Genomic DNA, 13307 nt, shown 5'->3' on the forward strand with positions numbered 1-13307 from the left:
AAAGTACTGTGTACAGTTTTGGTCTCCCTACCCAAGTAAGGATATACTTGCCTTAGAAGGGGTGCAATGAAGGTTCACTAGATTGATTCCTGGGATGAGGATTGTCATATGAGGAGAGAGTGAGTGGAATGGGCCGATACTCTCTGGAGTTTAGAAGAGTGAGGGGTGATATTAAAACATACAAGATTCTGAGAGGGCTTGACAGGGTAGATGCTGAGAAGCTGTTTCGCCTGGCTGGAGAGTCTAGAACTAGGAGGAATAGTCTCAGGATAAGGGGCCGGCCATTTAGGACTGAGGTGAGGAGGAATTTCTTCACTCAAGAGGGTTGTGAATCTTTGGAATTCTCTACCCCAAAGGGCTGTGGATGCTCAGTCATTGAATATATTCAAGGCTGAGATAGACAGAGTTTTGGACTCTAAGGGATATGGGGATCGGGCGGAAAAGTGGAGTTGAGGTCGAAGAGCAGTCATGATCTTATTGAATGGCGGAGCAGGTTCGAAGGGCCGTATGGCCTGCTCCTGCTCCTAATTCTTTTATGCTCTCCCTATCCAGTTTGTGTTGCTCGCTCTCCCTCCCCAGTTTGTGTTGCTCTCCAGCTGTCTCCCTGCCCAGTTTGTGTTGCTCTCCAGCTGTCTCCCTGCCCAGTTACTTTCTCTCCCTCTCTCCATAGTTTGTTTCTCTCTCTCCCTTCCCAGTTTGTGTTTCTCACTCTCCCCCCGTTTGTGTGCGTTTCACTCTCTTCTTAGCCACGCCCCCCCCCACCCCAGTTTGAGCGCGTCTCTCTCTTTGCCTTCCTCCCCCAGTTGCTCTCAGAGTTTCCAGGCAATTTTCATTCGCCCCGATGCACTTATCTTCACAACTGGTTTCTGAATAGCAGGGGGAACCGGCAGGGCTTGGACAACGCGGTTTGGTTGCAAGCTATGACAGCCGGGGGTACTGCGCATGCTCAAACCGCACATATGGGGGCCGTTTCTCCAGAGCTGCCAGGAGCAGTGCCCAGGAGACCAACCGCCCATTCTGGTAGCCCAAAGCGGCAGGGATGGGAACCCTCGCTATGATTGGAAGAACATAAGAAATAGGAGCAGGAGTAGACCATTCGACCCTGCTCCGCCATTGAATGAGATCATGGCTGATCTTCTGCCTCAACTCCATTCACCGGCCCTATCGCCATATCCCTTGATGCCCTTACTAGTCAGAAATCTATCGACTTCAATTGAATATACCCAATGACTGAGCCTCCACAGCCCTCTGGGGTAGAGAATTCCAAAGATTCACCACCCTCTGTGTGAAGAAATTTCTCAGCTCAGTCCTAAATGGCCTACCCTTTATCTTGAGGCTGTGGCCCCTGGTTCTAGACTCCCCAGCCAAGGGAAACATTCTCCCAGCATCCATCCTATCAAGCCCTGTAATAATTTTGTATGCTTCAATGAGATCCCCTCTCATTCTTCTGAATTCAAGAGAATACAGGCCTAGTTTACTCAATCTCTTCTCATACGACAGTCCCGTCATCCCAGGAATCAATCTCATGAACCTTCGTTGCACTCCCTCTATGGCAAATATATCCTTCCTTAGGTGAGGAGAACAAATTTGTACACAGTACTCCAGGTGTGGTCTCACCAAGGCCCTATATAATTGGAAGAAGACTTCTTCACTCCCGTACTCAAATCCTCTTGTAATGAAGGCCAGCATACCATTTGCCTTCTTAATGGCTTGATGCACCTGCACATTCACTTTCAGTGACTCATGTACAAGGACACCCAGGTCCCTTTGAGCATCTGTATTCCCCAATCTTTCACCATTTTGGAAATACTCTGCCTTTTAGTTTTTTCTACCAAAGTGGATAACTTCACATTTATCCACATTATATTCCATCTGCCATGTTCTCACCCACTCACTGAGCCTGTCGAGATCCCCTTGAAGCCTTTTCACATCCTCTTTGCAACTGACACTGCCACCTAGCTTTGTATCATCAGCAAATTTGGAAATGTTACATTTAGTCCCCTCATCCAAATCATTGATATAGATTGTGAATAGCTGGGGCCCAAGCACCGATCCTTGCGGTACCCCACTAGTCACAGCCTGCCATCCTGAAAAAGACCCATTTATCCCTACTCTTTGTTTTCTGTCTGTTAACCAATTCTCAATCCATGCTAGTATATTACCCCCAATTCCATGTGCCCTAATTTTGTTCACCAACCTCTTGTGTGGGACCTTATCGAAGAGTGTGACGAGAATGAGGAACTTATTATTAGTAAAAAAAACAGTACTAGCAAAATTAATGGGACTAAAAGTCGATAAATCTCAAGGTCCGGATGACCTACATCCTAGGGTTTTGAAAGAGGTGGCCATTGGGATAGTGGACGCATTGGTTGTCATTTTCCAAAATTCTATAGATTCCAGAATGGTTCCTGCAGATTGGAAGATAGCAAATGTAACCCCGCTATTTAAGAAAGGAGGGAGAGAGAAAACGGGGAACTACAGACCTGTTAGCCTCATCAATAGTTGGGAAAATGCTGAAATCTATTATAAAGGATGCAATAACTGGGCACTTAGAAACTAAAAGTAAGATTGGGCAGAGTCAACATGGATTTATGAAAGGGAAATCCTGTTTGACAAACTTATTGGAGTTCTTTGAGGATGTAACTAGTGGAGTAGACAAAGGGAAACCGGTAGATGTGGTGCATCTGAATGGAACCAAGCGGGACAGTTCCACTGAGCTAGACAACAGAGGAAAGGTTGGGAGGAGTACTAATCTTAGGTTTTCTCAAGATTTTACTTGGGCATTACTGGACAGGATTTCAATTATGGACAAGAAATGCCATCATTGCACTTCAATGGTGTCCTATCTCAGTCCCAAGGAACTTGAAGCCATTAAAGGACAGCTGTGTCAATTTGGCCTGTATATTTGTTGGTTGCCCTGGATATTTTGACAGACTCTCACTAACAGAATGGCTTTTAAAAAGATAGAAGCTACAAAATTCTAATGAGCTGTTTTCTTCTGAGTATTTCTTAAAATAGTGGGTACTGAATCAGAATCGTCTTGCTCAGCTGAAAGCACAATGGGACTGAATTGACAGAACTGAAGCTGAAGCACAGCGCAGAAGAGAATTCAGTCCACTGAGGTCTGCATTAGCTGAAGCTGGTGATGGGTGGAGGTGGGGAGGCTGGTGAGGAGAGCATTTGGAAAATTGATGCTCGAGGTGAAGAAAATTCATGGGAATAAAAAATATTTCGAGCTCAAGCAAAAAAATCAGATGCAAAAATTATTTCTCAAGACAAAATGACTGATGCAGCAGGATCAGAACAAGTGACAGCTACCCACAAGGGTACTATAACTGGGTGGAGCAATGGAAGTTCATTGTTGAGGATGCTAATTTTTTATCTCAAAGTCTGTGTGGCTGCTTGACATAGATGTGCTGTGCAACAGATAACCAATGAAAACACATCCTAGTTCTGACAAAAATGTGTCTGCTGATGATATTTTGAAACAGTATGTCTCCAATAGTAGGGGTCCATTCACTCCCAGTTCAATTTTCCTTCAATGCTGTATATGATGTAAGAAAATTTACATCAGTTTCAGTTTATATCAGATTAAGTCATATGGGGGAAAGAAAGTGCACCAACACATGGTGCCAAAGGTTCAGATATCACGCCACCCGTTTTCCAATCTGTGCCACATCAGAGTGTCGAGTGAAATAGCAGTGCATGTGGTGCGACACGGTAGGGCCGGGATGGTGGGGTTTTGGGAGGTGGTCGCTAAGGAAAGAAACAAAAGGGGAGGGGGAAAAAAAAATCAGATGGGCCTTTATCAGCAGCCTGGGAGTAGTTTGCAGCCACCCCTCAGTTGAAAATATATGTTAGGCCTGCAAATGAGGAAGAGATAAAGATACAGGAGAAACCACGGGCCAGAAATTCGGGTCCCCACGGGTGAGTACGCGCTGTGTACTCACGCATAGGGCTAACGAAAGTGCCGGTTTCGTGCATGCACTGCGCATGTGCTGGAAACCAGAACTTCTGTTCCCTTGAAGGAAGGGGTTCACAGGTCAAATGCGTGCGCCGGAGAGGCAGCGCGTAGACCTTGAACTTTTTTTTATTTTTTTATAACAGGTTTCTCCGGGAGAGTAAGTCTCTAGCAGCTGCGCGTTTAAAAAGCAGTCACAAGGCCTGCTTTTAAGTGGTGAATTAAGTAAAATTAAAACATTTTCCCCCACAGGTTTATTATTTTTAAATACTTTAAAGAAAGGTTCGTTTATTTTTAGCCCCGTTAAAAACTGTAATTAAATTTTTCAAAAATTTAAATTATTGTTTAAAATAGTTATTTTATGTAATTTATCGTTATTTTAAAAATGTGATGTTTAAAAAAAAAATTATTTGAAGTTTTAGTAAGGTTTTGGGGCCGATCTCTATTCATAGCTTTGACAGGAAGACCTGTTAAATCTATGAATAGAGATTCCCTGCTCCGATTGGCTCCCCATGGCCCACGTGATCCCAGGGGACGTTGCGAACTAACTTCGCCGCTGGGATACGCAAGCACTGCACAGCGGCAGTTGGAGGCGGCCCAGGATTGGAATCCCACGTGGCCCCATGTGCAGGTCAGGGGCTTGCACCCGCGGGAACCCTCCAACCCGAATTTCTGGCCCAGAGGAACTTATACCTCAAAAATCACCCCCCCCCGCAATAAAACCTGAAACCACTGTGTGCAGTACATTAGTTAAATGCCAACAATTAACTGAGAGGCAGCATTTGGCAGAAGCATTGTAAAGACAATAATAGCTGTATTCACTTTACTGCCGGTATATCGCATCTCGAGTCCTCCGTATTTTTTAAGTTACATGGTGCACACTTCCCAAAAGATGGTGCTGGTCTCCTGTATAAAGAGTGTACAGCTTCCATAATACAATTACAATAGGCTTATATAATACCTTTCCCACATTTCCAGCTCTGGAGAGCACAATAAGCTAATTGCTGGTCCCATTTCTTGTCCTACTAAGACTCCCATGTTGTTACAAGTCCTCTACGCTGATTTTCTTTTGTGCCAAAGATACAAGTGTGCTTTAACATGCCATAGATTTGTTTGGTCTGCTTTTATTAATAAGTAACTTGCTAAATTGTAGGTAGAACAGCATTATGTATGGACAACAGGTTTAACTCATGTATTATGAGGGCTGCGTTTGTGTACTTTTATGAATGCTTAATTAACATTTTTACAATAATAACCAAACAAATACTTACCCTTTGAAAGTAAAGGTGACAGAATTGCATCCTGTGTCTGAGGCCCTTGCAATGAGCCAGAATCCATCTCTCTGTGTGCAGTATTTAGGCTAAGGCAGATATGACTACCACGTGCATTTATGACTCCACTCTCCAAATCACTGTTTACAAATGACTCAGTTGACTGCGATTTAAGAAACTGGTCTCCCACTGCAGAAAATTAAAACAAAGATGTTATTAGTGTTCACCATTTCATTAAAAAAATTTTTTTTTTTAAATAGGTCTTACTATGCTAACATTTTCCATCACAGTATTTGTTTCTCCTTTTGTACCAGTTAAGGACTGCTAACCCCAATGTAATTCACAACTGCCCATTACTTACAATGCACGGCATTGAGGCATCCACAACTATGGCATTTCACACTTTTCCAAGGAATGCCAAAGCTTTTTGTATGGCTATTATGTTTGGCCTTTTTCCAGAGAATACAGAACATTGAAGAAAAATAACGTGCTCCTTGTACACTTATTTTGTATGCCTTTATGCAACTCATTCACAGGGGTGCTCATCACAGGGATAGCTCCTGAAAGCATATTATTTATATTTCCCAGCCCTGTAACCTCCATCACTAGGAAGGTACAAGAGTTACAACACACCAACCTGACTTAAGAACATAAGAAATAAGAGCAGGAGTAGGCCATACCGCCCCTCGAGCCTGCTCCGCCATTCAATAAGATCATGGCTGATCATCGACCTCAACTCCACTTTCCCACCTGATCGCCATATACCTCGATTCCCCTAGAGTCCAAAAATCTATCTATCTCAGCCTTGAATATACTCAAAGACTCAGCATTCACAGCCCTCTGGGGCAGAGAATTCCAAAGATTCACAATCCTCTGAGTGAAGAAATTCCTCCTCATCTCAGTCTTAAACGGCCTACCCCTTATCCTGAGACTATGCCCCCTAGTTCTAGACACTCCGGCCAGGGGAAACAACCTCTCAGCATCTACCCTGTCAATCCCCTTCAGAATCTTGTATGTTTCAATGAGATCACCTCTCATTCTTCTAAACTGCAGAGTTTAGGCCCATTCTACACAACCTCTCATCATAGGACAGCCCTCTCATCCCAGGAATCAATCTAGTGAACCTTTGTTGCACCGCCTCCAAGGCAAGTATATCCTTCTGCAGATAAGGAGACCAGAACTGTGCACAGTACTCCAGGTGTGGTCTCACCAAAGCCCTGTACAATTGTAGCAAGACTTCCTCACTCTTATACTCCAACCCCCTTGCAATAAAGGCCAACGTGCCATTTGCCTTCCTTATTGTTTGCTGTACCTGCATGCCAGCTTTCTGTGTTTCTGGCTCAATGACACTTGGACATACATCACCACTCCTTTATCACTGGGCCAATATTCTGGAATTTCCTACCCAATACCATTGTGGGAGCAACATTACCACAGAAAATGCAGTGGTTCATGAACACTGCCCACCACCATCTTCTCAGGGCAAGTAAGGGTGGACAATAAATGTGGCCTCAGCAATGACACCCAAATTCAGTGAACTAAAAAATTAAAAACAAACTAGTATTTGCTTCGAATACTCCAAAACACCATAACCAAAGAACCAGGCCACAATGCTGGTCTGTTGTCTCAGGACGTGGGCGACACTGACAATTAATCAGGGCAACCAGGGATGGGCTATAACCGAGTGGCTTAAAATCATACAGCACTTGTACCAGCTATCCAATTAGTCCCACTTCCCTGCTCTTTCCCTAATGCTTGCTATGGTATTGAGATCAACCATGTAGTGTGGCTAGAGTCATATGGAGGTCAGATTGGATAGGACATCAGCAAACCGGTTGGGTTTTTATGGAAATTTGGTAGCATTCATGGTCATTTCTCCTGGCACTAGCCAACAAGTTACCAGGTGGGATTTGAACTCGGGACCTCTAGGCTGCTAGTCCAGTCGAATAAACACTACACTACTAAACCCTTATACATTATATGACATTACTAGCTGGAGTGCCCGGCGGTGCCGAGGCTTTTTCGAGGGCATGTTGTTGTTGGAAGAGAGAGAGAGAGTGACTGGGGGGTAGAGAGCGACTGGGGGGGAAGAGAGAGAGCGACTGGGGGGGGAAGAGAGAGAGCGGCTGGGGGGAAGAGAGAGAGCGGCTGGGCGGAAAGAGAGAGAGGAGAGAGAGAGAGAGACTTGGGGGAAGGAGAGAGCGAGAGCAAGAGACTGGGGGGAAGGAGAGAGCGAGAGACTGGGGGGAAGGAGAGAAAGAGAGAGAGGGAAGGAGAGAGAGACAGAGAGGGGGAAGGTGAGAGTGAGGGAAGGGGCTGGACTCAGAGCCCGGTGGGTGAAGGGCGGCCGCCATTTTGTGAGGTCGGCGGGACGGTTGAGGCCGCGGGGAAGGGCTTGGACTTAGAGCCCAGCCGCGGTGACCGTGGGTTATATTGCGATGACTGTGTTATAGGACAATGAAGCCAGCTACCCTCTGACCGGAGGAATCAGGAGCCACTTTCTTAAGGCTTTTAATCTGCGATTTAATAATTTCAAAATACTGTTACTTGTTCCACATTTAAATTTTATGTAGTTTAAAATACTTCTAACATTGAATATAATTCTGGTTAATATTTGGGATCCAGGGTGTAGTTAGTAATGCTTGAAGTCTTACGTTGCAGCTTCTGACCGCCTGTGTGAAGCAGAAACTCAGGCATAGTTTGATGCTGAATCTTTGCTGGTTGTTCAAATGATGCCAATAAATCTGTATCCGTTTCTGTGACTTTTTCTTAATTAGGAAATGCCCCTAATTGATGAAACGCCGACTCCCTCCTACCTCTTCCCCCCCTCCCCCCCTCCCTCTTTCCTCCCCCCCTCTTCTCCCCCCTCCCTCTTTCTCCCCCCTCCTCCTCCCCCCTCTTCCCCTCCTCCCACCCTCCCCCTCTCCTCCCACCACCTCTCCCCCTCCCTCCCCTCCCACCACCTCTCCCCCCTCCTCCCTCTCCCCACCTCCCTTCCCCCTTCCTCCTCTCCCCACCTCCCTACCCCCTTCCTCCCTCTCCCCACCTCCCTACCCCCTTCCTCCCTCTCCCCACCTCCCTACCCCCTTCCTCCCTCTCCCCACCTCCCTACCCCTTCCTCCCTCTCCCCCACCTCCCTACCCCCTTCCTCCCTCTCCCCACCTCCCTACCCCCTTCCTCCCTCTCCCCACCTCCCTACCCCCTTCTCCCTCTCCCCACCACCCTACCCCCTTCCTCCCTCTCCCCACCTCCCTACCCCTCCTCCCTCTCCCCACCTCCCTACCCCCTTCCTCCCTCTCCCCTGCCCAAGCCCTCATCCCCCGCTCCAATCCCTCTTTCCGCCCCGGGGCCCGGCACCTGGATGAACGCGTTCCTTGGACGCTTTTGGCGGCCTGGCCGTCAGCCTGATGCCGTTTGGCCGAGGCTAACACCGCAAAGACATGGCCCAGCCGAGTCCAGCGCCCCGGTCAGCTCGAGGTCCGCAGCCCGCTGTTCGACCGCAGGCCACAAAGCACCCGAGCCCAGCGCCGGCGATGGCTCCACGGAGCTCCGTGCCGCCCCACGCACTGACATGGCCCCAGCCCTCCCGAGCTGGCTTCAAGAGCGCCGATTGCGGCTGTGAGAGACGGCCGGCGGGCCCGGTTGCCGGGGTAACCCTTCCCACTCTCCAGAGCCCCGCCCGAGATCAGCACCCCGAGAGCTCCCCCCCCGCCCCCCGCGGCCGAGCGGGGAACAGAGAGACGCCGCGTCTCAGCTGCTCCTGCTGCGCGCGCACCCTTTACTAAGTAGCGGCGCTCGGCTGAGGCCCGCCCCTCCAGCCTTCACAAGATGGCGGCGATCGGGGGGCCGCTTGTTGACTGGGGCCGGGAGGTGCCTAGCTCGGGCAGTGGGTGCGGAGGACAGGCCGAGGCTTCGAGGCCTACCTGGAAAAACGGGGAAAGCTAGGAAAATTAATGAGTTTAGATAAAAGATTTAGAAACAATATGTGTTTTAAAAGCAACTTTTTTTTTTAAAGACGCAGAAAGCGGGAAAAAGGAAAAGTTGGAATCAAGATGGCGGTGACTCACCTCGGTTCAGAACGATAAGGCCCGCCCACACAGGCACCGATTGTGGACCGTCAGGTCACCGAAGCGTAGGATTGGTCAATCGTCCCGTCACTCGACCGTAGGAGGGGCCCGGCCGCACGCGCCAGGAACCCGGCGTGCGATTGGTCGACCTCGACGTCACTCGATGCTAATGAGCGGATAATGAGCGGAATGTTGAACGCTTTTTGGATACCGCGGGCGCAATTTTTGTCCGGCCGAAACGTAAATATGCTTAGGACGGTTCTGGAATCGTCAGCTTTCTTTCGACGTAATGCACGTGTAGGTACGCTCTATAACTTTCGAGTTAATTCAAGACAGGCAGACGGAATGACAGACAGAAGTATCCTTTTATATATATAGATAGACTAGCTGAAGTGCCCGGCGGTGCCGAGGCCTTTTCGAGGGCATGTTGTTGTTGAGAGAGAGAGAGAGAGAGAGAGAGAGCGCGAGGGAAGGGGGGGAGAGGGGGGGAAGGGAAGGGGAGGCAGGGGGGGGGGAAGGGGGGCCCCCCCGAGGGTCGCGCCCCCCCCCCCCCCCCGAGGGTCGCGCCCCCCCCCCCCCCCCCCCCCCGAGGTGAAGACCGCCGATTGCGGCTGTGCGAGACGGCCGGGGGGCCGGTTGCCAGGGTGACGCTTGGCGCGCCCCCCCCCCCCCCCCGAGGGTCGCGGCCCCCCCGTGGGTCGCCCCCCCCCCCTCCCTCAGGTGAAGACCGCCGATTGCGGCTGTGCGAGACGGCCGGGGGGCCGGTTGCCAGGGTGACGGTTGACGCTCAGCAAGCCCCGCCCCCCGGCCGAGCCAGAGAGAGACGCCGCGTCTCAGCTCCTGCTGCGCGCGCACCCTAGCGGCGCTGGGCTGAGGCTCGGCCCTCCAGCCTTCGAGTGGGGCCGGGAGGTGCCTAGCTCGGGCGTGGGTGCGAAGGAGAAGCCGAGGCTTCGAGGCCTACCTGGAAAAACGGGGAAAGGTAGGAAAATTAATGAGATTAGATAAGTTAATTCGTTTCTAAATCATTTTTTTTAATAACAGTATGTGTTTTAAAAGCAACGTTTTTTTTTAAAGACGCAGAAAGCGGGAAAAAGGAAAAGTTTGGAATCAAGATGGCAGCGACTCACCTCGGTTCAGAACGATAAGGCCTGGCCACACACGCACCGATTGGCCTGGCGTACGATTGGTCGAGCTCGAGGTCACTCTGTCGCTAATGAGCGGATAATGAGATGCTAATGAGCGGAACGTTGAAGGTTTTTGGGATACCGTGGGCGCGATTTTAGCCCGGCCGAAACGTAAATACGCTTAAAACCGTCTCGGAAGCGTAAGCTTTCTTTGGAGGTAACGCGCGCGTAGGTACGCCCTGTAACTTTCGAGCGCATAGCCAGACAGAATGACAGACAGAATGACAGACAGATGTACCGATTTATATATATAGATAGATAGATAGATAGATAAGTCTATCAACTCCAAGTCACTGTTGCTCTTTCTAGGGCTGTAACAGCGTTTTGAGATATTAGTAAAAAGAAGTCACTTTACATTTAGAACCATTCCATTTTCTTCTTTTGCCCTTCAATTCTACTTTTAGAATATTCCACATGGAAATAAACAAAAATATTCCCTTATGGCTCAGTGCACCTGCAACCTACTGTAGAATCAGCACACAGATTAAAGAAGATCCCAAGTTTGCAAACCTATAAAGTCACTCCTGCTGAAAAGTGTGACTGTGGGGACAGAGTATGGAGGGGATCACAATGGAGTCCAAACCTACCCTCACCCTATAGCATACTCCGGCTCACTGCACTGGTGGGGAATGGCCAGTTGGGTGAGGTTCCGGAGGGCTGCAGGAGCCCATGGTGCTTCACCCCAGCAAGAGGGCAGGAAAATGAGCAAACTGGCAACAGGTGTTGGTCTATTTCGCACAAGCATAGAAAAAGAGGGTTTTCTAAAAGCTACAATAAGCTCAGAGGGTTATGAGCAATCACTAAGAAAATAAGTGCCATGGCTAACAATTCTGTAGAATTTTTCATTGGGTGGGTGTGATTGCTTCAAATGTTAGAGAAAAACAGTTACTAGTACTCCAGTGTTTGTATATTACATAATCTTGAAATTTGTGTGTTAAAATACAAAAAGTCAAATATCTTTTAAATGCAATACTGTATACCAGGGACTGAAATAATATTATTTGTATTACCTGTTTTATATTTACCATTTTTGAATGGTGAATTTATTAAAGAGCAGGAAGGAACAACAGGAAATGGCCAAAGAAAGTCCTTATGGAGTCTTTTTAAAGCCTTAACAAAGTCCTCGACTCGAGCCGCCCGAGTCCTTTCTTTGCAAAGCCAGCCTATGAGCTCAAATCCCAGCTGTGCAGCAAAGCTGCTGAGATCTTTTAGCCTCATCTCCTCCAGGAGTCTTCGTGCATGGCGCCAAAGCATCTCATCTATGTACATATTCTCAACACAGTCAACATCTTTACTCCACCTAAAGACAAAATACACAAAAATAATTAAACTTCATTCAAATACTTTGTTCTTTAGAATAAGAATATTTTTTTAATTCAGTGCCTGCCGGCCCTTAAAAGCCTCCATTACTGAATGCCAAGTGGTACAGTAGGTTAGGTTTATTCATGTGCTCCGACATGAAGTGGGAGGAAATGAGTTTACATTTACAATTCCCCACACAGCAAGTTATTGGTCTCTGGTGAGTTGCAAGGGTAATGCCAAACAGGTGTTTCACTACTGGGGATGGAGGGAAAGATTGGAGAAGGAATGAGTTAACCTGCACTGTTCTTGTGCACCTAGAGAACAGCGTAAGTGAAGGCCTGGGAGCAGGGAATAGTGGGCAGAAAGAGTTAACAGTGTGCTTTAGAATGCACTTCATGGTTTACACAAAAATTAGTAAAAGCATTTGATAGAAAATTAGTGTAGAATTGATTAATATGCAGACTTGTGCATTTCAACAGCTACATTTAAAACACGGTGGCATAGTGGTTAGCACTGTTGCCTCACAGCGCCAGGGACCCGGGTTCAAATCCGGCCTCGGGTGACTGTCTGTGTGGAGTTTGCACATTCTCCCCGTGTCTGCGTGGGTTTCCTCCGGGTGCTCCGGTTTCCTCCCACAGTCCAAAGATGTGCGGGTTAGGTTGATTGGCCATGATAAAAAATTGGCCCTCAGTGTTAGGGGGGATTAAATGCGTGGGGTTACGGGGATAGGGCTTGGGTGGGATGGCTGTCGGTGTAGGGACCGGGTGCTAGGGTTTGGATGATCAGCCATGATCTCGTTGAATGGCGGAGCAGGCTCGAAGGGCCGAATGGCCTACTCCTGCTCCTATCTTCTATGTAAAAACTCTACAGGGTGAGTAAATGCAAATTTTTCATACTGAAACAGTAAGAATTTTTAAAGGTTTCTAGATTTCTTAGCACTTCTACTGCAAATATGTAATAACTCTTCAGTCCATTATGAAAAGTGGTAAAAGGATCACCCATACTAATCTTCTAACAGCTCTGGTTTATATATAGCGAGGGGGAGAAGAGTGCATCAAACTTTTATTGCAATAAATCCCTGCATTTAGTCTTGTGCTACTCGACAATCATTTTGATGGATCTTTCATTTCAGTTTGTATTTTATAGGTCAATATAATCCATCAGTTTAATAAAGCAAAGTCAAACAACCAGCGATAATTTATGATGTACATTATCTGCTTAGAACAAGAATCTAGTTAGAAAATTAAATAGTACGGTTACCTCTTGGCTGAGGGCCCTGAAGGCATGCTTAGTGTCTTCTGCAGGTTAAATTTACCAGCACTGAGGCCTTCTGTTGACTGGGAAAAACTAATGCTCCGATGTTTCGATGTTTGAAGAACTCAAAGCCTCCAGTTGAGCTGGGTTCCTGTGACAAAACAAAAAGACAATACTTTTAACCTCAAAAACATAAACAGCGTACTCTGTTATCGCTTATGCCACGTGGAAGCAAGCAGAAATAGAATATATCTAATTTTGCACTGGG

The 13307-nt window shown here is 47.6% G+C and overlaps 1 protein-coding gene across 1 annotated transcript in view; it reads right to left on the reverse strand.

Moving 5' to 3' along the window:
• ric1 (RIC1 homolog, RAB6A GEF complex partner 1) overlaps positions 1–13307 on the reverse strand; it is a 204942-nt gene that overhangs the window by 13878 nt on the left and 177757 nt on the right. Inside the window, 4 exon segments of the mRNA XM_085993734.1 lie at positions 5233–5421; positions 11494–11783; positions 13046–13149; positions 13152–13190. Of these exon segments, the coding sequence (XP_085849860.1) occupies positions 5233–5421; positions 11494–11783; positions 13046–13149; positions 13152–13190 (622 nt within the window).

This window comes from Somniosus microcephalus, chromosome 1 (assembly GCF_052327205.1).
Source record: "Somniosus microcephalus isolate GS21.2 chromosome 1, FLI_Smic_1.0, whole genome shotgun sequence".
NCBI lineage: Eukaryota > Metazoa > Chordata > Chondrichthyes > Squaliformes > Somniosidae > Somniosus > Somniosus microcephalus.